The sequence below is a fragment of the Protomyctophum bolini genome (assembly GCF_963924005.1).
Source record: "Protomyctophum bolini genome assembly, chromosome: 7".
NCBI classification, from domain to species: domain Eukaryota; kingdom Metazoa; phylum Chordata; class Actinopteri; order Myctophiformes; family Myctophidae; genus Protomyctophum; species Protomyctophum bolini.
This window is the reverse complement of record NC_137868.1, coordinates 26,030,820-26,058,623: the sequence shown is the minus strand read 5'-3', so window position 1 is coordinate 26,058,623 and position 27,804 is coordinate 26,030,820. Positions and strand designations below refer to the sequence as shown.

General features: G+C 43.8%; 1 protein-coding gene across 6 annotated transcripts; it reads left to right on the top strand.

Annotated features, from left to right (window-relative positions):
* The first annotated feature begins 73 nt into the window (after nucleotides 1–73).
* Nucleotides 74–25,868, top strand: nr4a3 (nuclear receptor subfamily 4, group A, member 3). 6 transcript variants are annotated; one of them, XM_080768757.1, is made up of 8 exons: nucleotides 74–385; nucleotides 4,366–4,447; nucleotides 7,964–8,784; nucleotides 13,309–13,438; nucleotides 14,330–14,493; nucleotides 15,787–15,986; nucleotides 21,039–21,217; nucleotides 23,853–25,868. In XM_080768757.1, exons 2-8 carry the CDS (start codon nucleotides 4,384–4,386, stop codon nucleotides 24,113–24,115), a joined length of 1,821 nt encoding a protein of 606 aa, XP_080624883.1. In that variant the 5' UTR covers nucleotides 74–385; nucleotides 4,366–4,383; the 3' UTR covers nucleotides 24,116–25,868. The 6 variants fall into 6 exon arrangements, with proteins under 6 accessions (XP_080624883.1, XP_080624884.1, XP_080624887.1 ...); XM_080768761.1 differs by lacking the exon at nucleotides 4,366–4,447 and adding an exon at nucleotides 3,109–3,285 and having other exon boundaries at nucleotides 201–385; XM_080768762.1 differs by lacking the exon at nucleotides 74–385 and adding an exon at nucleotides 3,115–3,285.
* Nucleotides 25,869–27,804: the final 1,936 nt, after the last annotated feature.

Below are 27,804 nucleotides of genomic sequence, written 5' to 3'. Positions count from 1 at the left end.
GCCGCTCTATGAGGAGGCAGACTCACATAAATGCTCTATTAGACTTTCTCCCTCAGACCGCGCACATAAACAAACCCGCGTTACAACTTCACATTTGCAGGCATCATCATTGACACACACGCACACACACGGGATCGGACGCAACACACTCCTTGTAGGCTACTCTGGAGTTTATTCTACTTTACTTTAGACTAAGAAAGAAGGAAACGAGGGGGAAAACTAAACTTTTGCCTATTTTCATCTTGTAGCCTATCTCCAATATTAAATATTTTTCTTTCTTTCTTTTTTTTTCTTTCTTTTTTTTGGGTGATTATTCTGGATATACACAGGATACTCTATACGAGGTTATTGCCATATGTAAAGACGGAACCTCTACAGCAAACAAGTAAGTAAATGCTTTAATTGAAATCTCTGAATGAATGTCTTAACTTTACTTAATATTCTGTATTATAGAGATGACCGCGGAGCAAACAACAAAATATAGGCTATAGGCTATAGATTCAATATGTTCATATAGCCTAACATATACTTGATATATTTTGATTTTGTCACGGTCTGTAGGCTACTATAGTCTGTATAGCTCTCAAACTTTCTGCGAGAAACCTGTTGATATGGCAGGGCTTTGCTCGGCAGAACGGCAGTTCTATTGCCTGTAGATAGGATGGCTGCGCGCATGGTGTCGCCGGGGGCAGATGGAGCTGAATTTGAATTCAATTTGGTCGGGGAAGGTATCATATTTTCTGGTTGTCATGGAAATGGGATGCCGCTCTCACTCACAATGAATAGTGGACTCAGACGCACTAATGGTCTAAGTCGAAATTAACCTACATTCAGATAAGAACTGAGAGCTGAACCATGAAACCCCCTTTTTATTTAATTTGAGTTAGGCTATCTCAAATCAGCTTTTGTCTCAATCCAGCCCTCAATCCACATATATTTTTGTTCTATTCTATTCTATTCATTACTGGTATATGGTATCAATGGTTCATAATTAAGTATAGGATCCCACGACCCACGTGTGTGTGTGTGTGTGTGTGTGTGTGTGTGTGTGTGTGTGTGTGTGTGTGCGTGCGTGCGCGCGCGCGCGCCCCTTTCTTTCATAAATCCAATTTTATTTCGATTTGGCAACTGTCTGGCAGTATAGTCACTGCAATTACAAAGAATGTGTCTGCCAAGCTATCTTTTTTTCCCTTTTTCTCATTGCCTAATTTGCCTGGCGTGAAGCAGGTATGAGGATTATACCTAAAAAGGTGACTGTTGTTTTCCAAACAGTCCACATTGCCTAAGGCTTAATGCATAGAGTGCAGTTATCTCCCGACTGGTGGCCAACCGTGAATGTCAGTCAGCAGTCAAACTGTCTGCCTCTTCGCGTCTTCAGTCAAACTGTCTTCTTCTCTAAAGCCTCTAAGCCACACACACACACACACACACACACACACACACACACACACACACACACACACACACACACATCAGAGGTAAAACACCTTTGGCCATTGACCTGACTGTGAAATACTCGTTGTGCCTCAAAATGTTGTTCGTTTCCGCCATCATATGCATTTCAGACTTTGCACTTCATGATCACACTCATTGAAACAAAACCAGAAGTATAGAACGTTTCATGTTGTTTAGCTATAGCCTATAGCCTCCATGCTTTTATTTAATCACTTTTTGCCTTTTTCTGTTTCTCCCTTTTCTTTTTTTTTGTTCCTTCTTCCTCCCCTTTCATTCGCGCGCGCGCGCGCACACACACACACACACACACACACACACACACATGCGCGCGCACACCTGACAGTCCGGCTCTCTGAGCTAATTTACTGTACTTGTATATTTCCCCAGCCTCCTTTATCTCTCCTCTTTTCTCTTTCTGTTTGCTGGAAGCCTCGCGCTGTCTGGCTTATTGGCGCGAGGGGCTACCGGGGGCTACCGGCGCTCCAGGGCGCGTGCTTTCCAGCTCTTTTGCCGTTCTCTTGGTTACCGGTGCAGGCGGCCCAGTAGGCTAGGCTCACCCGTCGCCTGGGTGGAAAGAGGGGGTGGACTGGAGGAGAGCATATAGAAAACTTCATAGGATATCTCAACTTTAGTGGAAGAGGAATCCCACGTATAGGCCACCAATGTGTAATTTATTTGTGGGTGTTAGAATTATACGCAAACCTGACGCATGCAATTCACGCTGGTCCAGGCTGAGGTTGTGATTATGAAAAGTGCATTCTTATTCAGTCAAGATTCAAGATATAGAATGTTATCCTGCATCGTTATTGGCAACATTAATGGTCACAGATCAAAGAAATGTAGCCACGTTTACACAGTAAGCATCTTTGTCTCAATTTGTTAAATGGTATATATAGTCAGATATATGTGTAGACTATAGTCTGGGAATAGCCTACAAGTGAATAGTCGTAGCCTACAAGTGAATAGTCTACTCTTCAGTCGTCCGGAGCAGAAGCGCTACATCTCGGGGAGAGTTGTGTGGCAGAGAGGGGGCGCTCGGGGCCTTGAAATGTGCTGGTGCGCTCCAGTGCAGCGAGAGTGAGACACAGTTGGAGCTCAGGGCGCACGGAGGCTTCTGCTGGTCCGACTTTCAAGACAGGAGTTCTCTTGGATGAACCCTAATCAGGCGAATACAGTGGCAATCAGAGGCAAGCTATTGTACGGACAACTATTGTAAATATGCCTATAGGCTACCCTACTCATTCCTAGGATATTTTTGTGAACTGTCTACAATTGATTATAGCCTCAGCCTGATTAATTTGCCCGGCCACAGCGGTGGGCTGCAATAATGAAAAACAGGATGATAATGTAAAAAAGAAAAAGAAAACACCAAATATGCACGAAATATATATAGGTCTAATCAATACAATTCTTTAACTTTTTAAACATGTCTCATGAAATTACTATAAGCTATGATTTTGTAGTTTTTTCTTCTAATTTTGTGATTGTGACATTCATTCGTGACACGTTACCTACTTTTTTTTTCCATCTGATCTTATAGGCTATAATGGACCAGATTTTCAGACTCCCCCCCCCCCCCACGCTGATATTTCAAACGCTTATTTTACATGGCGAGCCATATTTTGGCTGTAACCCAGGTGTCTCCTATTCCAGACCCTGGTTCGGAAGAGCGCGCTCAGCCGAGCTCAGAGCACCGGCGACAGGACAGTTCCTCCGCTGCTCTCACCACCGACTCCCTTCAGCACCACGAACATTTCCCAACCCGTAGTCACAACAGCACCTCTCCACCCGGGACACCCAGCACCATTCAGCGTGAAGCTCTCTTACCAGGTAAAAGACAGGTCTCGGTCCCGAGTCATCCGTCCCAGTCCCACCGTCACTGAGTTGATCCTGAATGTTCGTGAAATTCTACAACATTTATTCCATATACTAGGCTATAGGCCTATACACTCTCACTGTCAGAATTACATATAGGCATACTGGATTTAAATACCACACACTCATCGAAGTGATATTTTCTGTTTTGCTGTACATTTGCGCGACAATAAATCATCAAGGCCTAATAAATAAATACATAATAAATAATAAAAAAAATGTGTAACCACGCGTGTTTTACAGAGAAATAGGCTAAATGAAACAATTTAATTTAGCACAATTTAAATTGCCTTCTACCCCATCATCACGCTTCTAACAGAAATTATATAGCCTAATTAATTTAACATTAATTTAAGCATTAACATGTTGGTGATCTTTTGTGCAGCGCGCGTGCGTGTGTATGCGTGTTTCGGCAGCCAGGCGCAGACCGAGTTGACATTTCAATCAGCAGATAAACTGACAGAATGCTGAGGCCAGGCGCACAGGCCACAATACAGAGGGAGAAATCAAATAAGACATAGATATCGACCCCCCCATTTCCCAACAAGCTTAAATGTCCAAAAAAAATAAAAATAAAAACTGAGACCAAAATAAGTCAAATGAAGGTGTTTATAGGGTTTATTTTATTTTCCTTTTTTACTGGAACCTGTGGAATGATGGACCAAAGAAGGGTTATTATATATGGGTCAATTTATTTTTTCCTTCTTTAATTTGGTATGCTCCAAATGGTATGTGGCAGACTTACATCTTGAATATGCTATACATAGCCTAACAAATATCTGTTTTAACTTGCAATGTATAGTTCTGTGCTTGCAGCCTTGTACGTGTGTGTGTGTGTGACTGTGTGTGTGTGTGTGTGTGTGTGTGTGTGTGTGTGTGTGTGTGTGTGTGTGTGTGTGTGAGAACAGATTTGCCTGCAAATATAGGACAGCATTAATTTCGCATATCATATGCGAAGCCATGACATTTTGACAGTATAATCAAATGACGACAACAAAAGGATATATGTTTCTGTATTTATGTTTTGTTTGTTAGATCTATGGCATTCTGACAATGAACAAGCGCGCTCAGTTATTGGAACAGCTGCAGTTTGTCCAGTTGAAATGTACACCACGAGGTTAGAGACTGTTTCATTACACCGCACCACCTATGTGTCTAACTCTGCTTGAGTTGTTTGTCTTCACTTCACAGTGCACACACACACACACACACACACACACACACACACACACAGTCTCACACACACACACACACACACACACACACACACACACACACACACACACACACACACACACACACACACACACACACACACACACACAGACAGAGACACACAGAAGCACAGACACACATGCACGCACTTGAGACATGCACTTAAACAAAAGGAATTGAGGTGGTCTCATGGTGGTGCTGGAATTTTAAACGTAGAATTGGTCACCAAATCCACACGTGTGTGTGTGTGTGTGTGTGTGGGGGGGGGGGGTATGTTTGAAGAAGTGCACGTTGTAGTGAATTCATAGTAACAAAGTTTGTGTGTGTGTGTGTGGGGGGCAGGTGAGTAAGAAAGAAGTCTTTGCTGAATCTGACTTGACCATGCACACACACACGCACGCACGCGTGGGCATGCACACACACACACACACACACACACACACACACACACACACACACACACACACACACACACACACTTTCTTATGATGGGTTAAGAATAAGACGGTCATACTCTTCTGACAATATTGCTCCACCTCATTCTGTAAAATCAGACATACACATTTAACCTGTGATTTTCAAGATGTTCACCTTTTAAACTTTTTTACTATATACATTCACACGACAACGTACATCTTCAAGCATCCCCTGCCTCCTGTCTTTGTCATTCTATTTCCATATCTGGACCAATCTGTAATTGTGTTATTCAGATCAGATAGCATGCTGATGATTATGACTATAGGCCTCACCAGCTGACCTTTTTTTAAATATATAAACTAATAATTTAAAATACATAGGAGAATATATGTTCACAGTGACACTATTGACACACAATATCCCAGGGAGGCGTTTCGCCAATGTGTCTGTTACAGTTAGCTATAGGCCTAAATAGGCCTAAAGAGGTGAGAACTGAACGGTGATGTTTTTAGGAGACAGCAGGCCTGCATCTCTTGAGTCTTGACAGGCACATGCACAAGATTGACAGCAGAGACACAAAGTTCACAGTGAGCCCCTTCGAAATTGTAGATCTCACTTGTATTGTATATTACTATCTAGCTATATATATAGCCTACTCTAACTCTGTGGTCTATCGCACAACTCGGTAAAAAAAAAGGGGGGGAAAAGAAAAAAATGCGACGCGACGCGCGTGGTGCATGTATGCGTGTGTGTGTGTGTGTGTGTGTGTGTGTGTGTGTGTGTGTGTGTGTGTGTGTGTGTGTGTGTGTGTGTGTGTGTGTGTGTTTTCCACGTGGGTTGGAGAGCTGAGCTGGTCACTTGTAGGAGAAAAAAAAAACTCGATGACGTTGACACCACGTATGTTTTGACACGAGTCGCGCGCCCTCCTCCTCGCCCATCTAAAGTTCCAGACCAGACCCTCGTGTCCCTTTGTATCAGAACCACTTGGTGGCCCACAAGATAAGAAAACAGAAACCATGACGCACATCATGCACATGAATGAACCTATAAAGAAAATGTCCCGCTTTGAATCATTCTCTGTTGTAGCAGTAGCCCTGCACATACAGCCAACAGGGTGCCCTTCAGGTATGATTTGATTGTGGTTAAAATGCTGCTATATGATAATGTCGATCTGCTTCTTATTAGTCAACAGATTTTCTTTTTCTCAAGGGCATTTCTATTTTCCCGCAGCATGAACATGTGGTAGTAGGCTACTATTATACTACTGTAGTTTACTAATATTTCTAAATTGATTAGAAACGGAATTTCTTTTTTATATCACAAAAATAGGAATTATATATGTTGACGTTTAGGCGGATTATTCACTGCTGCATGGTATGAGTTTGGATAAAAGTATTTGTTAGAATCCATACAGGCGCGGAGCGGCGGAACAAAGGGAAGGATGCAGGATTGATAGGTCCCATAAATTTGACTAGATAAATATGACGCGAAGGGAATGGAGCGATTAGCGCAGAGCGGCGCGCTGGGCGTCAATGGGAGCAGCGGTCTGTTGACAGTTCCCTGCTCAAGAACGATGAGCAAACACCACAAACCGCGTGGGTGCGCTGGCACTCATGACTGATTACACACACACACACACACACACACACACACACACACACACACACACACACACACACACACACACACACACACACACACACACACACACACACACACTTGCACGCACGCACGCACGCACACACACTTGCACACGCATATACGATACGCAGGTGGAGTATATTACGTAACTATAGTTTGATAAGGCAGAGGCAGACCCATGGTGACTTCCATCCAGGGCAGCGCTGAGTGCAGCGCTCATATAGTGCAGATGATGTAGGTAAAGAAACCATTACGGAATTAAATCAAGGGGAAAGACTCATGCATCTAGAACCGGATTGGCGTCTACATCAGTGCTGTGTGTGTGTGTGTGTGTGTGTGTGTGTGTGTGTGTGTGTGTGTGTGTGCGCGCGCGCGTGTAGTCATTTTACATAGCTGTGTCGATTGGTCCAGCATCACCATGGGGCCCCATTATTATTTAATGTCACCTCATGTCCTCATCTGCTTTGCTATCATCAGACTAACTTGGCTTGATGCACATACATGTGCATGCGTGCGTGCGTGGGTGTGCGCGTACACACACGTTTCCATATATAGAGTAGGCTAGAATGGGCTGGTTCGGGCTTTGATTGCTTTGCCTGAGAATTGTGCATTGATGAACTACAGCTTCTTATAACTGAACATTATGATAAGTTGTTCATTTGTTAAACATTTTAATCTTTATAGATAGGTCTATATATATATATATATATATATATATATATATATATATATATATATATATATATATATATAAGAGAGAATTGTGTGTGTGTGTGTGTGTGTGTGTGTGTGTGTGTGTGTGTGTGTGTGTGTGTGCGTGCACACACGATTTGAGTTTTGAAGCAGGAAGCCTAAAAGCAGTGAAAGATTTGTTCAGTGTTTCACATTTCATGCTGGTTGAACACAGTTCAGTGTATACGTTAAGGACAACACACAGAACGTAACCAAACAACCTCTGACACCTCGATAAGTGACAACTGTCTGTTCCAATAGAATAGAGCAATTAATTTATATCCAAACATTATGTCTATTTTGGACCATTTTAGATCTGCCATGGTGTGCATGTTCTCTCTGTCCTTTTTCTCCACATGGACAATTCTTCTTTATTTGCTTATAAGGGCAATCTATGCCTCAAATTCCTGCCTTTGTGTTTAAATAAATAAACCATCTTGTAATGCACCACAGCAGCCATGTTTCCTCACTGATTGACTAATGGTTGATCTAGCTTTCTACTATAACACACCCCTAATTAAAGCTTTAGTAGTGCATTTGAATAGTATTACAATTCATGTCAGCGTACAGTACTTGCAGGGCACTCTGTATACTGACCTGTGTGTGTGCGTGTGTGTTTCCCTGGCAGACATGCCCTGTGTGCAGGCTCAGTATGGGCCCGCCCCCCCAGGCTCAGCCTACTCTGGCCAGTCCTTCAGCTACCAGGGAGACAGCTACAGCTCAGACCTCATGAGCCCCGACTACACCAAGCTGGACCTGGGCGGGGGTGAGATCTCTGCGGCGGCCGCCACCACCTCCCTCCCTAGCTTCAATGTGTTCGTGGAGGGGAGCTACGAGCCCAAGTCCTCCTGCCTCTACCAGATGCCCGCACACAGGCCCACCATCAAGAAGGAGGAGGAGAGCTACCCCACCGCCCCTCCGCTAGAGGCCATGTCCACCTCGTCCATGTACTTTAAACAGTCCCCCCCCACCACGCCCACCACCCCCTCCCTGCCACCACAGCCTGGCACCCCGTTCCTGTGGGAGGACCCCCCACACTCCCTGGCCCCTCCGTCACACACCCACTCCTTGGGTCTGGAGACGGGTCCCATCAAGCCTCCCCGCTTCCCACACTTCTACCAGCACTCCCCGCCCCACGGCGGAGGTGGCTACGAGGGGCTTGGAGGTGGACTGGTTCGTGCCTCCTCCTTATCCTCCTCGCCATCCCCCCACCCCCACGGCCCGCCCCTGGAGCAGCACATGTACCAGCTGCACCGTGGAGCTGGGGGCAGCAGCCTGGCCTTCCGCTCACTGGCTCTTGGGCCCTGCGCCCCCCTGTTAGGGGACAGCCTGCCCTCGCCACCCCCGCGTGGTCCCCCGGGAGAGGGCTCCTGTGCAGTGTGTGGAGACAACGCTGCCTGTCAGCACTACGGTGTACGCACCTGTGAAGGCTGCAAGGGCTTTTTCAAGGTAATTAAAGTTTCAACCTTCATCTCTCTGCCTTTGTCATCAATCTAAATCAAGGGTTCCCAAACTTTCTTATGTAATATGTGGCAATTTTTTAAAAAGGTCTTAAAAGTCATTATATTGTCACTTTAGAAATGTGCATGTACGCTTAATGTTCCACATTAAGCTAATTATCTGGGGACCGCACAATATAATTTGGGGACCACCCTTGGGGCCCCGACCCCCTGTTTGGGAACCACTGATTTAAGTCATCATTGCTAACCACGCATGCACGCAAGCATGCACGCACGCACGCACACACACACACACACACACACACACACGCAGTGGTTGCCAACTCTTCAGAGGTACACATTTAAATGTGGGTGCAGTCATTTTAATATTGTTGTCCACAAGGTTTACCACTTCTCTCCCTGTCATTGAAGAGTGCTCACTGTAAAGGCAGCACCTGCAATGATCGTCTCCCTTAACTGAGATGAAAAGCGTGTTTATACATTGACATTTGTGTGTGTATGTGTGTGTGCGTGCGTGCATGTTTGTGTTGCGTGACAACAGAGTGATAGAAATACATATCCTCTCCGAGACAGCCAGGGAAAAGTGCCTGCTACGCTTGATATGCAACCACAGAAATAAAAGTGTGGTAAGAGGGCTGTGCAATTGGAATGCTCCCTGAAATCAAAGTTTACTTTGAGCCTGTTTATGGTCTAACAATGGCCACAATTTAGTACGATATGGTCCTATATGAGTCAGTTTGAAATTCTGCCTGCCGCATTTTGACTGTTGTCTCACATCCTATATCGGCCCGCACGCACGCACTCACGCACGCACACGCGCACACACACAATTATTTAATACATCACCATGAGCCAGATTTGAGTCAAACAGATCTTTCACTTTCCAATTTCACTGAGAATCTGCAAATCATGCTTAATAACCTCTATGAACCAACAAGTTGCACAATTCAGTTTTAGTTTTATCCCTTCATATGTCCATATTTCTTTACGGGTAGCTGCACACAGTAAAATACTCAGTGTTCATTTAACTGAGTGAAAACGTGTAAAGGGTTCATTTGGATCCAGTCTCTGAGAGTTCGTTTAACAACTGAGGATTTTGTTAAGCAATGCGATTTGGTTGTATAAGAGAGAAAGAGAGAAATTAAGGGGCAGAATAGACAAGGGTACAAACATTGAGATAATTGAATAATGCCTCTGGTAGGTGGAAATGAATTATCCCTCTTTCCAATTAGTTTCACAATTTGTTTTTATTTAGTAATTAATGAAAGCAGTGTCTGGTGGCAGGACGCTGCAGGCTGTAGGAACACACACACGTGCACGCACGCACGCACTCACGCACGCACACACGCACAGCCTGTCAAACCTAACCACGTCTCCTTCATGCACACACGGAGTGCAACCAACCACATGCACACCCACTGTCATCCTCGTTCCTTTTCATATTAAAAATATTATTTTTGAGCAGTGTCTATTAATCTGTTGGTTTTATATCCTCTATAATACTTCTTAATAAATCTTATAATTTTTAACTCTTTTTCCATAGTCATGAAATCATAGTGTTCGGGGAATCAACCCTATATATTATTATATAGTACAATTTTAAACCGTTTCACTTTGCACTAATGTTACCTCTTGAACAAATAGCCATTGCTCTGTGAGGTTTGTTTCCACAATGAAAAGGGTCACTTGTAAATATATTAACTTTCATTCACTAGTTAATAGCATACTTTGAGGAGGGTTTTGCTAAATTACTGTGGCGAAATATTAAAACTTAAAAGCCATAATAATTTTGTGAAAAAAGCTATACTTTATAAAGATTATATTATTTCATCAACATGGCATCCCTATTTTGGAAATGTAAAAAAAAAAGAAAAAAAGTAAAAATTAAATCAAAAACAAAAACAGCTAAATCAATCTACAAACCCACAATGTGATGAGATGCGACATGTTGTAAACATGTATATTGGTTATTGTTGCTTTTTTGAAATACGCTTGTGTACAATGAAGTATAACATAATTAAGTAATTAAGTACCGTAGTTTAAAAAGCTTGTCTTTGGCTACATCAGGATATAAAGAAAGAAAGAGAGGAAGAGAAGAACCATTCAGTGGTGAAAAAAAGACCAAAATGTACAGAAGCTTATGATTTTCAGTGAAGTAATGTACATACAGTATGTATAATCCATCTACAATGAAACGTTGAGGAACAGGAAATAATGAAATAATAATAGTCACAAACAAAAATAAATATTTTCTACCATATAACGCTCTAGCAGCACATTTAATTAGCAGCGGACAGCGGTGAAGAGTTAGTCATACTGCGAGTGGAGAGAGGGAGAGACGGGGAAGTGTTTAAGGATCAGAGGGGGGTGGGGGAGGGAGTGGGGGAGGGGGGACATCCCTGAAGGCTTTTAATTTAAGACAGAGCTATTAGCACATGTTACATGTCATGAATCTGTCACTGCATGCCTGTGCGTCGTGCGTGTCTGCGTGCATGCATGCATGCATGATTGTGAGTGTGTCATGTCTCGTGTGTGTGTGTGTGTGTGTGTGTGTGTGTGTGTGTGTGTGTGTGTGTGTGTGTGTGTGTGTGTGTGTGTGTAGTATGTGCATCCTTCAGTGCCCATGTGTAAATCCCTAATATGTAATCTTTTGATTATGACAATATTTGGGTTTTGTTCAGACCTTAAATCTTGATTACAAATATGAATTGCCTGAGAGATTTCTGTTGCTCATCCCAAATTCATATTTTAGTGATTGTAGAGTTTGATCTCCATATACAATTTGTTTGGCTATTGATCCTGTTGATAAAACAATCTCCTATTTAATGAATAACAACAGGAATTGGATCAGTAAATACATCTATGCAGTGGTCCTCTGTGGTTGAATGTCCAAAACCATTGAGCTCCCCTACATAAATTGGTTCCATCAAATTATATAGGTTTGGGTAGACTATAAACAAATCAATTTCTGAAAGTGGTCAGAATTTCAGATTTTTAATTTGGCTTTTCCCACAAAAATGTGTTGGAAAACATCTTGTTTCTTGACTTTATATTGGTCTTGTTAATGCTATCTCATTAATAATAATAATAATACCAGCACTGTCTCACTCCCCAAAGTGACCTGACCAAACGCCAACATGTGCCTTGAATGGGGAACTAGGCATATGACTTTTCAGGACTTAAGTCCAGTTTTGACGATCCATAGGGGAAAAAAAAGAAAACAATAGTTAAAACTGATAATAGGCAAGATGCAGTCGCTGTGCTGATCCAGACAGCTGTCATATCAACACCATGTTTAATTTAGACTTCTAAACTCTTAAACGGATGCTTTTCTTCACGACCGGATTAGTTTTGGTAATGACCATAAGTGCATAACTAACTTATCCTTGCACACATGGGTCATTGACCATTTAAGAGACGAGGGGAGACAGTCGCGGCGATCAAGGATGTCATGGCAACGCCTCTCATCCAGTGCGGGCCCCCATTACGCGCCAGTTCCGCCCTCACGCCGGAGCATATTGAATAATTGGTGTGTTATTGGTCTCCCGGGGGAATGGGCATGGGTGGCGTGAGGGCTTCATAATTGGATTTATTTGTTTTGATGTGTTTTAAAGAGGGATGACTGACCCACAGGCCGTGTTGCCGTTTGTCCAGCCACACTGTGTGACACACACACACACATACACACACACACACACACACACACACACACACACACACACACACACATTCACGGAGAAGCACCTGCTTTTGCGCGGCGCAGGCTGATTTCGGTTTGATCGATCCTTGTGCCTAAATTAGGCTATTTGACAGTATAAAGACAAACTAATTATGTTGTGGTATTTTCCCCATTCTTCTCAGATAGCACCATTGTGTGCTATACACTTGGTGGTGCGCACAGGTCCAGACAGTGACAAGTAAACGGGACGAGACAGATAACTCAAACAGAACTACTGCTGTATAACTCTGTTATTATTGTCTTCAATCCATGAGAGGGGCGCGTTGAGCCCCGCACGGCCCGTTTCTGATTTCATTTTAATAAGGTCAGTAATAATCGCGCGAGCCAGCCGAGGAGAAAACCGCTCCCGCAGGCCCCATTGAGGAGCGCGATGTGCGAGTCCCCGGAGGTGCCACGAGCTGACCCGCGAGCTTCACAGGCAATCTGATCACGCGGCTCCGTGGTCTCCCTGCAGTCTCGTGGGACCCGCCTCGGCACGACACACGTTTTATCCCCATTGTCAGCTCTGTCACTAATAAAATTGTCCCTTCCTGCAGGCAAGGCATGTTGGGGAAATTAATTTTATCTAATTATACTGATGTCACAGTCGCCTTTCAGCGCGTAATTAAAGTCTGACCTGCGAGGTACCACTCTCATTGTTTGGAGGGGTAAAAAATATATATAAATTAAATTAAACAAATCAACTGCATTTTGGTGGATGATTGTGTCCCTCCACCAGTGAGTGTTCAGATGGCTGATATTGTGTGTGTGTGTGTCTGTGTCTACCCTCCACAGCGCACGGTTCAGAAAAACGCCAAGTATGTGTGTCTGGCCAGTAAGAACTGCCCTGTGGACAAGAGGAGACGGAACCGCTGTCAGTACTGTCGCTTCCAGAAGTGCCTCAGTGTCGGCATGGTGAAGGAAGGTAAGACATATACACACTCTTCTCATTAGTTTACTGTGTACAGTGCTATCTATAGATGTATGCCTGGTGTCACTGCCAAACCCTAAAAGCCTAGATTTGACCCCAAGTCTGCATGCTCCAGCATTATCTTTAATCAGGATATAATAGACATTAATAGTGTGGCCTATAGCTCAGTCACAGTCATCCACTCAGCTCTCTATTGGCCCCATTATTGTAAGAATAATGGGACGTCTCATCGCAGAGAGGGACTCCCCCTATCTTGAGTAATATATACCTGCACCGTGACACGAGTAAGCCTGTTTCTTATAGTTAAGCCAAGGGAGTCACTTAGGAACCCATCCTGTTAAAAGAGTCTCTTAGTGACCCACTGTCCTTGTTTGTGAGTCCTGCACCTGTGTCCTGGCTGGCCAGCATCCTGCCACACCTGACTGCTCTCAGATTTAGCTGTGATGTGTTCGTGGAAGCAGCCTAGCGCCCACACTGGCAGCAGGCCCACCCAGCTCTTTCAGTCACCATTTCACTGAGGTTTCTCACCTACACATCTCAGACACCAGAGTATCAGGTGTATAGGCTATCTCTCTCACACACTCACACACTCACACACACACACACACACACACACACACACACACACACACACACACACACACACACACACACACACACACACACACACACACACACACACACACACACACACACACACACACACAACTCCACTCCACTCCACTCCACTCCACTCCACTGCCATCTGCTGGCTACTAAAAGTAAGTCCTGCTCACTCACTGCTTGAACCCTTTGATATATAGAAACAACAAACTATTTCATTTGATCTCTGTCTCTGTTTCATCTGCTTTTGTGTGTGTCTTTCTCTGTCTGTCTCTACTTCAGTGGTGCGTACTGATAGCTTGAAGGGACGTCGGGGTCGGCTACCCTCCAAACCAAAGAGCCCCCTGCAGACGGAACCATCGCCCCCCTCTCCGCCCTTAAGCTTGCTCTCTGCTCTGCTCAGAGCCTACTCCCACTGCACTCCTCGGGACCTTGACTACAGCCAGGTAGGCTACTCCTCCCTCACCTACAGTACGTTGACATGCAGTATATCTGTGACTACAGCCAGGTACTCCTCCCTCACCTACAGTACGTTGACATGCAGTATATCTGTGACTACAGCCAGGTACTCCTCCCACACCTACAGTACGTTGACATGCAGTATATCTGTGACTACAGCCAGGTACTCCTCCCTCACCTACAGTACGTTGACATGCAGTATATCGCTGCCGGGTTGGGTTCCAGTGGATCCAATGTAGTTATTATTTAGTCTCAATCTATTACTTTTCATTGATTCAATATTTATAAAAGCCACAGACAGAGTTAACCACCTTCACTTCCACTTTCAAAATGTTTCAAAAATAGCAGAAATAGACGATCTTCAAGCTCGTGAGCTTGTAGATTTAGTATTTTGCTCTGCACGACACTCTTGTATGGCAAAGTAGGGCATTAATTTACGAAAAAACTAAAAGTTTAAATATAGAGAATAGATCAGAATATAGAGAATTTGTCATCCAAACTCACGTGTACTAATTAATTATCCATGCGATACAATACAATCGTATTAAATATATCATCTTATTTATATTATCCGCATCAATCGCACTGCAGGGATGCACATGGGATTCTATAAATGGTACATTCTTGTACAAACAATGTCACTCACCACTGTCGAGGTTACCAATGTTACATAGCGTCTACATAATCCATAATAACATGGCTGTCGAGGTTACCAATGTTACATAGCGTCTACATAATCCATAATATCCATGGCTACAACAAGCCCTCCGCTCGGTCTTTCTCACATCGCAACTTTCCATAACGCATATCCAGTCGTCGGCAGGGCTAAGAACTTTGACTAAATCACTCCCAAGCCAAACTTTTATTTCTCCATTCTTTTTTTATTTCGTTTTTAAACTTCTCTAGTCCACTCAACTCCACTGTGTTGTTGACGGACCCATTGCCATTGACTAATTTGTGCCTGATGGAAAATGTAATATTAAAATGCACGCAGCTGAGATTTCACACTTTTTAAGGGCTATCATAGGCCTATGGATAGAATTAATTTCCTACATTATTTCACCCGGGGTTTATTCAATATTAATAATTATATTTGATTGACCCAAATCCACCAAAACTGTGGTTATCCGGGCAACCACGGATAGAACCGCAATCCGCGCATATACTCACGTGCCTCGTGAGCTAATGAAAAAGTAGCCCTTCATCATGCAGCTTTGTGAGGACCCGGATGTATTCAGGAGGTGTTTTACCGCTCTCTGTCGACTCTCTGCCCCTCACAGTTCAGTGCCGCCGACCCTCCCTCGTCCTCCTCAGACGCCCAGCACATCCAGCTCTTCTACAGGCTGCTCACGGCCTCCATGGAGACCACGCGATGCTGGGCCGACCGGCTGCCGGGCTTCTCCGAGCTTCACCGCGATGACCAGAACCTGCTCATAGACTCCGCCTTCCTGGAGCTGTTTGTCCTGCGTTTGGCCCACAGGTGAGGGAGTAGGACCGCATTGGAGATGAGAAATGAGAGGAGAATGCCTGGAATGAGAGAATTACAACAAACTAGAGAGACAGTGTACATGCCCATGACTAAACGAGACAGTCTTACATACCTACAACTACATGACAGTCTATTTCCCTTAACTACATGAGACGATCTACTTCATAACTAACTTCATTTATCACTCTACTTACCTATAATTACACTAATCGATCTATATAGTAACTACATGAGACACTCTACATTCTGTACATAACTAGAAGAGACAAGTCTTCATGTCTATACCCTATATTGTATGTAGATGAGGCATCATGTTAGTTCCTGCAGGAGTCCTATGCCAAAGCTGTAATCAGCTGTCAGTCTGATGAATGAATGAAGTGTTTGTAATCAGCCACGCTTTTCTACACGCCAATCACAGCCCATTCTCATAACAAGGTGGTCCACATACATATGGCTCCCTCCTACACTGGACCTCTGCTACTAGTACTACAATCCTGCATTACACACTGGACCTCTGCTACTAGTACTACAATCCTGCATTACACACTGGACCTCTGCTACTAGTACTACAATCCTGCATTACACACTGGATCTCTGCTACTAGTACTACAATCCTGCATTACACACTGGACCTCTGCTACTAGTACTACAATCCTGCATTACACACTGGACCTCTGCTACTAGTACTACAATCCTGCATTACACACTGGACCTCTGCTACTAGTACTACAATCCTGCATTACACACTGGTGGCAAAGGGTTCCTCCACCACTCCAGCCTCCAGCTTTCTATTTCAGAGTATTGCATCATATTCCTAATATATTCTGATAATCATCAATGCTATAGAGTGCAAAGGTTTGTTTAGTGTGATACTGATTTGAGGTCATATCGATCGGCCCTATAAGTCAGATGTGTAATTACATGAAAAACTCTACAACATACCCGTAAAAAAACCGTAACTCACTTGCATTACTTTTACTTGTCATCTAATTCATGTTAGTTGCATGTGCCTGGTGTAGCCGACCGCTCTTGTGTTGGCACATCTCAATTTAGGAATTGAGCAGAATCTCCAGAGTAGGAGGAGTGGATGTGAGTAATCGCCATATGAACCAAATAATGAATGGAGTCTGTAGCTATGACAGCAGCTACACCCACAGAGTTCCGCTGCTCTTGTCTGATATCTGACGCACAGAGAGCTCTGTGTGTGCTCTGCGGGCTACAACTGTGCCAACATTGTGAACTGCGAATTGACAGGATCAATTCCATCTAAAAGCTAGTCAGCTGAGGAACTGAATAGAACTATTATGGACAAAAAAATTATATATTCAATTCAGCTGACTGAAATATAAATGGAATTGACTGAAACCTCATTGACCTCTTGTGTTCAGTGAGCACTCAGTGTCTTGTGCATGTGTGTGTGTGTGTGTGTGTGTGTGTGTGTGTGTGTGTGTGTGTGTGTGTGTGTGCGTGCGTGCGTGCGTGCGTGGATACCTGTGGTGCCATTATGGCTGCCCCAGCCTGTATTTGCCTCTGCATTGCCCTGGGTTACCGCTCTGCCCCTCCGAGGCATGTGGCTGGTTAAATTTATGGGACGGAGGGGGGTTGGGGTACAAGCTCATCCTTTTGTGTGGGCCGTCGTCTGGGTCAGAAAACCAACACGGTCAGTCACACAAACACACTTGCCCGCACAAACACTCACCACACACTGGTGATGTAGGATCGCAACTTTTTCCTCCGGCCCCCATTGTAGAGCCAGGTGCATGGTGGGTAGGGGATAGGCGGTGGCATAGCACACTCAGCAGGAGAGCACAAGAGACAGGGACACTGACTCACTCTGAACTGAGGAATCTCAAATGTCTCCATCCAACTACGCACGCAGTCACACACACGCACGCACAAATGCACACACACCAACTACTCCTCTGCCCATCAACTAAACTCCCACAAAAGAAAGAAATCACACACAAACACAGCACTGTCTTACTTTCTCCTTTTCCGTGAGTGTGGGATGTGTTCACGCATGCACGCACGCACAGCCTATCACAGTGCTGATGTGGCCTTGTGCTGACCCTCTGCTGAACCCACATGCCTCCCCCCTCCCCACCAGCCACCACCGCCCCTGCTTCCCGTGTGTGCAGCTGAGTACGTTTGTATGTGTGCTTGTTAGTGTGAGAGAGTGGAGTGCCGGATGCGTGTGTGTGTGTGTGTACCAAGTTATGTGTGTCGAGTAAATTTGCTCCGAATCCAGCTGTGTGTGTGTGTGTGTGTGTGTGTGTGTGTGTGTGTGTGTGTTCCGTCTCTACTCCTTTCCTTTTCAAATGATTACACCTGTAAACCAGCGATGTGACAATGAAGAAGTTGAAGACGTTGTGTGGCAAATCAGATGCGAGGAATTTCAACCTTGTTTGAACCACAGCAAATTTAAATCATTTTAGGCAGCAGTAAGTAAGAGATGGGGCAATAACTACAATAAATAATTCCTTTGAGCAAGGCATTTATCAGGTTGAGACCCAAAAGAGAGATTAGAGATTTGCCCGGGACCCAAACTAGTGAAAATAGCATATATACAATCGCACTTAAATTTGTTTTCTATTTTATTACATTTCTTAGATTTTTCGGTACTAAAAAACAACAAACAAAAAATAAATAATTGAATTTGTTTTGAACAAATCTTTTGGAAATATTTTTTCAAAATGTTTTGAAATAATAATTTAAAACAAAATGTGCGAAACAAATGGGTCCCGACCCAGTGTTTGGGAACCAGCTGCCCTGGCCTATGATCTCCAGTGGAGCAGTTCAATTCAACAGTGGTTGCTAATGGTCATCCTGGAAGCTCCTGGGTTTTTAATCTATGTAACCGTGAGAATGTAAAGCTGAGAGAGCACATGAGCGGTCAGTCGATACAACACCTGACATGAGTTTTAAAGTTTCAAAATAGACGTAAAATAGAGGTCTGCATTATCCTATCACTGTCCCTTTGACTGGATGTCAGCCATTGCTGCATACTGGATGTTTTACCATGTTAGCTTCCACCTCTCTAATCTGCTACTACAACAGTAGTTAGGCCACTACAGGCTGTGAAAAAGAGGGAGATTTAATATAACAGCTTATCCTAAACAACACCACCACCACCATACAGAATAATACAATAAATAAGTAAAAGTAATTCATTAAAATACATTTTAAATAGACTTCATTGCATAAGTAACATTTTAATAAATTAATAAAAAACAAAAAAGTGATCAAAAGTCGACATAAAAATGGTGTTGTGTGTATGTGTTGATAGCTATTATTAGAATATGGCTGTATTGGGGTTAGAAAGGGTTTGCACCAAGCCAAATGACATACGTGTATTTGTTCTTTTTTCGTGGGAAAGGTTAATTTCAATGATTTTCACTCTTCAGCAAGAAACTGAGCAGAAAGGGTTTGAGCGAGAGCATGTCGCTCGTCAGGCAGGGTTAAAAACAGGGAGACTCGATCCCGCTAGAATTGGGATCGTTGGCAAGTATACTTCCAGAACCATTACTTATTATTCTCTCCAGGGCTCAACACCTCCATCCATTCGCTCTCATCTCTCTTCCTGCCACTTCTCCCTCTCTCTTTCTCTCTCTCTCTCTCTCTGAATGAGTTTCTTCTTCTCTTCAGTCCAGCTTCCAATGTCTGAGGAGACTTCTTTTCTGTGCTCAATGAGGCCATATGTCTGAGTCTGAGACTCTGAGTGACTGTATTTGTGTATGATCGACTGAGCTTTGTGTTTTTCTGTCGAGGTGTGTGTGCGTGCACGCTCTGCTGAGTGGGGGTGGAGTCCCTCTCTTAAACTATAATGAGGATAATTAGACACACACGGTATTTCATCTCCTTCTCATAACTGTTAAACCATCGGAGAGCAAATGTTTGTACAGGGTGTAATTTGAGGCTAGCCCTGTTTACCCCATTCATTCACTCACTTTCTTTATTTTGCTCTCTCTCTGTTCTTTCTCTCATCTCTCTTCTCTTTAACCAATGCTCATTTTTACCAATTTCCCTTCCTTCTCTCTTCTCCAGATTTCCCTAGCCTCTCCTGACCCCTGTCTCTCCCATGCTAAATATGTTGATTCTCTGCGATAGCAGTTTTTAAAATGACGGAATTTCAATATATGGGAAGCTGTGCTCGAATGTAGCGGACTAACAGAGAACAGTAATTTATCCTATCCTACGCTCACCCATACATACACCATTCTCCGTCTCTTTCACGTGCTCTCTCTCTCTCTCTCTCTTTCCATACATCCCATCCTCTACATGGCGCAATGGGACGGTAGTGTGTCGTGAGTAAATGATGGTTAAATACATCTGAGAAGGTTTTTCATATCCTCATTAAGGCTCTGTGTTTCCACTGCACACCACAAGCATGGGCACATTAAACCAACAATTCACCTAAACAAACACACACACACACACACACACACACACACACACACACACAGACGCCAAGTATTCACACAGCAGCCCTCTGCCCTAACCCTTCACCCCACACAGCCACAAGGAAACGCAGGAATGTTTTAAAATGCTATAATTTGGAAAATACAACCTTAATCAGCTGCATGCCTGTGTTTGATCTGTTTGTTTGTGTGTGTGTGTGTGTGTGTGTGTGTGTGTGTGTGTGTGTGTGTGTGTGTGTGTGTGTGTGTGTGTGTGTGTGTGTGTGTGTGTGTGTGCACTGCGCAGCAACTGCCACTTTTTCTCATTGTAGTTATTTTAATTGTTTCCTTTCCCTGTGTCTTTGAACCTATTTGTATTTACTGTACACCGGTGAAAGAGTAGCTTTTCAGCAGAACAGAACTCAATCTGAATTAAATAGATGTTTCTTTTTTTTATCGTAGACCATCAGGCTTTGGATCCGGTGAGTTAAGATTCACTCACACAAGAGTCGCTCCAGAATAGGGATGCTAGGTTTCATTTGCTATGTTGCTATGTTGTGGAAACAAAACATTCAAACATTGGCTATACTTCCAGAAAAAGAGAAAAAATAAATCCTGTACTTGCATCTCTCTGTCGTTCTCCCAGGTCCATGCTGTCAGAAGACAAACTGGTATTCTGTAACGGGTTGGTGCTGCACAGGTTCCAGTGCCTTCGTGGGTTTGGAGAGTGGCTGGACTCTATCCGGGACTTCTCCACCCATCTCCAGAGCCTAAACCTGGACGCTTCTGCCTTTGCTTGCCTGTCTGCCCTGGTGCTGCTTACAGGTAAATGAATGCACAGGATATCAAGTCAAGGGTTCAAAAGAGGAGATTGTTTTTAATAAAATACATTTCTAAATGCAATGAATGAACAAAGTAAGGGTTTCCTTGCATAAAAACGAACGTATCTGTATCATTAAAAAAACACAACAAAAAAGTAGCACACCTAACAAACAAGTACAAGGAAAAAACTTTTTTTTAATGTATTTATATTAGGGCTTTCAATTCCAGTGATTTTTACTAGTTGACTATAGTTGCCTAGTTTACTAGTCGACTAGTTGTTTCAAACTTTCAAACTAGGACTTTCAAACTAGGAAGGGTATGGCCTGGTCAGCCTGCAATGGCATGCATAAGATCTGGTCATCCCAGCTTAGTAAGATGTTAAAACTAAAAGTAAAGATATTTAGGACGACCGTTGAGCCGATTCTACTCTATGGCTTCGAGACATGGACACTTTCAAAGAAACTAGAGAAACGGTTGGATGGCACTTACACCGGCCTTCTAACGAGAAAAAAATCTGTCTTGGAAGAGCCACCCATCGACTAATCTAATATACGGCAACCTTCACCATGTTTCTTCACTAGTCCGATCCAGAAGAACACAGTTTGCCGGCCACTGCTACAGAGCTGACAATGAGGTTATATCTTCCCTTCTTCTCTGGAGAACTGCCTCAAAGCAGACCAGAGGTAAAAAACTGTCGTTCCCTGATGTCATCGCTAGGGACACATGAATCAGTAAGCAGGAACTGGGGATGGCAATGAAGGACCGGGAAGTCTGGCATGGCATTGTGAAATCCATGATCTCGACAGCGGTCGAAAAATGATTTGTTTAACTATGCCTAACTAAAAAAAAAGTTATATATTTTTTATAATATTTGTAGGCCTATATTTAAAAACTGTGTACATTGGTGACTATAACTATAATCTACCTGATCTTGAAGTCTACAAAAACGGGATTAAAAAATAGAAAACCCCCCTTTTTTTTCTTTTTCTTATCAACGAGGTCAACTAATGGATTTACTAGTCAACTAGTTGCTTAAAGCCCTGTGCTGCTGTGTGCACACAAATACAGACATCCATCCCCCCTCCCCTTGCTCTTCTTTGTCCAGAGATTTGCCTTTTGCTCATTCAGTGGGACAGTGATCAGGTGGATATATGTCCACGTTGACGTCATGGATGCTCTCAAATGCACCCCTGTATACACACGTGTTCAGTGTTCACACACCTCCGCTGGCAATATGAACTCGATACCCAGAAGCACCTGCTGCACCTGTCACACACCTGCCCCTCTAATCAGTGTGCAAGTGTGAACAACTTGGACACACACGTGAGTGCGCCCAACTGTGCATGTGACTAGGCTAGAAAAAAGCCCCTTAGTTAGGATGTCAGTAAACAAGACAGGCATATATTTAATTCCATGTGTGCCCAAGGTAGAGAAACGCCTTCAATTAGGTTCACTCATCTCAGAGGTCATTCTCACCTGCTCCAAATGTTACATTTGTAGTGGTTGCAATACGCGCCACACACACACACACACACTCTTCACCTCAAGCCCCCTCCCCTGGTCTCACTGCTCCACCCCTATCCTCCTCCCTCTCTGGGGGAGCACTTAACTCTGTGCCTGATCGACCAGCTCACTGTGGAGCGGACTCCGGAATGGCGTTTGTGCTGCTCTCAGTGGCAATCCGCCACCTCGACCAAGCACAGCGCGCACTGCCACCGCAGAGCCCACTGGAGCTACCGGGGGCCATCGACCGCTTCAGAGTGGCCTGTGCAGAGAGGCGGGCCATCGATCCCTCTGTAGGAGCCTGTACGGAAAGAGAAAGAAAGGACGGGGCGACTGGAGAGGGAGGAGAGAGAGCGTGTGGCGTGTGAGGGGGCTGAAAGTCACGGTGAAAGGATGGCTGGAGTGGCTCTGCAGCGCCAAACACAGAGCTTAGAGTCACATAAACAAACAATAAATAAGCCTCAGATAATGGATACTTCAAACTGAGTCCAGTCTTACAGCCTCCTTTCCCTGCAGAACATGCAGTTTTTGTGTGTATGTGTGTGTGTGTGTGTGTGTGTGTGTGTGTGTGTGTACTGTACTGTATGCACATATACACATCGACTGGACACCCTGTTCTCTGCAGAATGAGTTAGTGTCACATTAAGCCTGGTACGGGTGCCAGTGGAGTTGCTATGGGCAGCGGAGCATGCGTGTGTGTGTGTGCTGTGTGGTGTGTGTGTGTGTGTGTGTGTGTGTGTGTGTGTGCGCTTGCGTGCACGTCTGTGAGACTAATTTAATTTGGCTGCTCACATGGCCGAATAATCGGCTAATTGTTGAACACTTGTGTTTTTGTCAATGTCTTAGATGGCAGGCAGTATTTGTGTGCTTCTCTTCGCTGTGTGTGCATGCGTGAGCGTGTGTGTACACAGTGTGCAGAGGACTTATTAAGTTAGAGAGTGTATTGATCTGCAGTGAGTGCGACAGGTTAAGGCCTGTTAAGAACATGAGCCATACGGGCTAATGAGGTGCAATTCAGTATAAAACAAGATGCACCTAATGCTCTTTCAGCTGAATGAGCCCTGGTGCACGTGTGTGTGTGTGTGTGTGTGTCTCTGACGTATGTTTTTTAATGTCTCTCTCTGTCTGTCCACAGAGCAAGTCCCAGGCCTGAAGGACTCAAAGCGGGTAGAGGAGCTGCAGAATAAAGTGGTCTGTTGTCTGAGAGACCATTTGGGCTTTGGCCTCTCCTCTTCCTCCTCCAAGGCCACGCCTCCCCTGGGCCGCGTGCTGGGTGTTAAGGCGGAGCTTCGCTCTCAGAGGACCCAGGGCCTCCAACGAATCTTCTACCTGAAGCTGGAGGACCTGGTCCCGCCCCCGCCTTTGATTGACAGGTTCCTGGACAATCTGCCCTACTGACATGTGGGCTGACTTCACTGACATAATGCACATGTCCTGTTTTAAGCCTTGACCCCTGGAGCACGCATACACATCCAGCGGAGAGCCGTCTCTCGCAGAGCAAGAGACAGAGAGAGCCAATCAAATGCTTTTCACTCAAAAGGGCAACCAATCAAGAGCGCTTTTCACTCAAAAGGGCAACCAATCAAAATGCTTTTCCCCCCACATATGAAAGGCAATTATCCAAAATGCTTTACCACATCTTATTTAATCTTCCTGTAATTCCTCATGTGAGGAAAGGACGAGGAAGGTGAGGTGGACATCGGGAAAATTACATGAGACTTTTTATTGTCCTCTCTCAGGCTAGGTGGCAGCTCATCTAGATCAATAAATTGAGAAGAAAATAAATATAAATAAAGACCACAAGCACATGTGTTCTGACCTGTCTCGTCCAGCCGTAGGATGTTGTTGGGGCGCGGAGGGCAGGAGTGGTGTCAGCGTGATGGATGCAGGCTCTGCGACAGAACATTTCAAATCTGATGATGTCCCAGGGAAACACGAGCTGCCACATGGCTCCTATAGTTCCTCCTGTGAGAGGAGAGGCCGGGGATGTTTTGTTATTAAAATTCATCAGCAGACTGCATGTGCGTATGTGAGCATAGATACCACAGTGGCATCTCCAGGACAGAACGTCATAAGGAGGGGACACAGATCATTCATAAACATGTTGAAGTGGCCATGGCTCTTGTATCTAAGTGCAATTTCTTAAGTGCTATCTTATTAAAAAAGAAAAAAAAAGGAACACAGAGAAGGAACTATTTCATTTCAAACTCTAAATTATTTTAATACTAAGACACAACCGGTACTGTCAGCAGCTCAGAGGCAGCAGAGAAAGAGACTCTATGTGGCTCTACAGAGCAATGGAGATACTGTGCACTAACGATTGATGACTGAGTCACCCAGACTTGAACTTGCTGTAGTATGTTTTCTTTTGGTCAATCCTTTATTTTTATTAACTCGTTTTGAAATTAGAGGTCAAGTTGTATCATGGTGGAACGAACGCGAGCGAAAATTCGGCTTCTAAAGCACTTAACAGTTAACACCCCAGAGCGGGGAGAAAAGCACAGACACACACCCTACTTACCTGCTCCCTGTTGGAGGGAAGGCAGGGAGACAAGAGGGTGCTCGACAGATAGCTGTAAGGCCAGGGGTGAAACATTCCGCAGTCATGCTCTTTTTTTGTATTTGTTTCCATAGTGGAGGCCGTGTGAGAGTGTGGAGGACAATTGTTGCATACTGGCTAGGTGTGTATGCCTAGAGAAGCAGGATCATATGCATGGTGTGTTGTTAAGCTGTTACAGAGCTGTCTTAATGTCAAAGCAGCTCGACCTGTATTTGTGTCTCAGACTGTGGCTCGATGGGGATGTCCCCATGCAGGCCTCTACCACCCACTCACACACTCACGGCAGCAGTTTGAAATATGAAAAAAGAAAAAAAATAACTAGATATAAATATGAATATATATATATATACAAAACTAATATTTTGAAGTGTTTTTAGCTTTTTCAAATATTGTGGTACGAGTTGTGCATTGTTTTTTGAAGAAGAGAAAGAAAAAAAGGAAAAAAAAGTTACTGTTTTTTCAATGTCCCTCTTTGGTTTGAGTTTCCTGTTCGATTATTTTTTTGTTTGTTTTTTTCTGTCTTTCTTTTTCGGTTCACTGGAGGTTCTGTTCAGCACTTTGGAAATCATAAACTAGTTCTGATTATCCGGCCCACGACGTGTCCAGCGTTTCTATGCTTGTTGTTTCAATGCTGTTTCACATTCAATGAAAACAAGCTGAACCCCAAGATTCAGATTGTGTATCAGACCTGTACAAGTGTCCGTGTGTATGCGCACGCTTGTGTGTGTCTATATGCGCGTGCATGTGCATGCATGGTCATGTTGACACATGGGCCTCTTGACAGGTAAGGGGCCTCCTCTCCGTCTCCCAAGGGACCACGGAGCTCTCAGAGAGAGTAGAGGGGGATTAAGTGGGCATGGCTGAGAATGAGGGAGGAGATGGGAGAGGTTCGTGTTAGCATGAGGTCCAGATCAACCTCCAGCCTCGTTAAACACAATCGATCGCCATGGTGACATTTCACAGCACATGCCGTTTATCCTGTCACTGCTATCACTCAGTCACTCTCTCCTCCAACACAGGCAGGAATGCTCACACACACACACACACACACACACACACACACACACACACACTAACGCTACACAGATGCAGTTGTCTGCAACATGTCGCTGCCACAAAGCTATCAATCACCTGGATATGTACGTGCGACGCTGTGCGTGTACATGCGCACAAGCATGTGAAATGAGAAAGAGGAAAATGCATCAGTATCTGAGTTATGAGAGCATATAGTTGCACACAGCTGAGTTTGCTTAATATCTAAACAATGTAAAAGTATGATATTTGTAATGATGAAAGTCTGTCAGGATGTGTTGCATTATGCGCATGTATTTGTTCAGGATACAGGAAAGGAAAACTCACACCATATTCAGACCTTGTATGTTTACGTGAGTGTGTGTGTGTGTGTGTGTGTGTGTGTGTGTATGGGGGGGTTGGGGGTTAATCCGCTTTCTGAGGTAGTGACATGTTGAGTGACAAGTAATATTATACCAACACAGAGCAGAAAGCTCTGTTTGAACACTGGAAACAGATACACTCGCACACACGTACACACACACACACACACACAGCAGAAGGAGCTGTCAGTCTCCCATTCGATCGATCAGCGCTGACAGATAGCAGATACCCCCAGAGTCTTAATTAGAGCTCCTATTAACACACACACACACACACACACACACACACACACACACTATCATTTTAGCTGGTTCATACCTAGTAATATTCCTATAATAAATGCAACGTAAAATGACCCCATAATAACTGTGGTTAAAAAGAAATGCAAAAATAAATATATATTTATAACCGAATAAAATATAATACACAATACCATGGGACAATACAAAGAAATTAATCATTCTAAATATTAGTTGCGCTTGACACAATACTGCATATATTTTTAACCAGTTGCAGGTAAAAACAACAACTTATAATGTTCATGATGTATTATAACTAAGTGATGGCCATAAAGTAGTGTAAGTGTAAAAACTGATAAAAGTGCATTATAATGCATTATATATCCGATTATAATGCATTATATATCCGATTATAGTGCATTATATATCCGATTATAATGCATTATATATCCGACCAATTGAGTAAGTGAAGATAGTGTGCAGACTGTGTGGTCACAGTCACAGGAAATGTTATGTGACATTTTGACTCTGTGTACAGCGACCAGTACAGAACAGGTGTTATACTTATATGTGGGTGTCATGTCATCTGTCATCTGGGTTCAAGCCAGTGAGTGGTACTCTAGTAAATATTCAAAAGTACAAATTAAAAAGTGCACTTTCTTTTTAATATTAATGCATAGCCGTGTTGAAATTTAGAACATTAACAAATAAAATAGAAAATGAAAAGAAAGTCAGAAGTTAAACGAAATAGCAGCTAACACGCTGACAACATGTCGCACCATGGCACATTGTGAGCTTGTAGATCTGTAGATTGTTTTTCAAGTGGTTAATTATTTGTGTAAGTTTGTGTCCCATGAGTCCCTTCCTAGACATGTAGTGTAGTCAAAAGTATA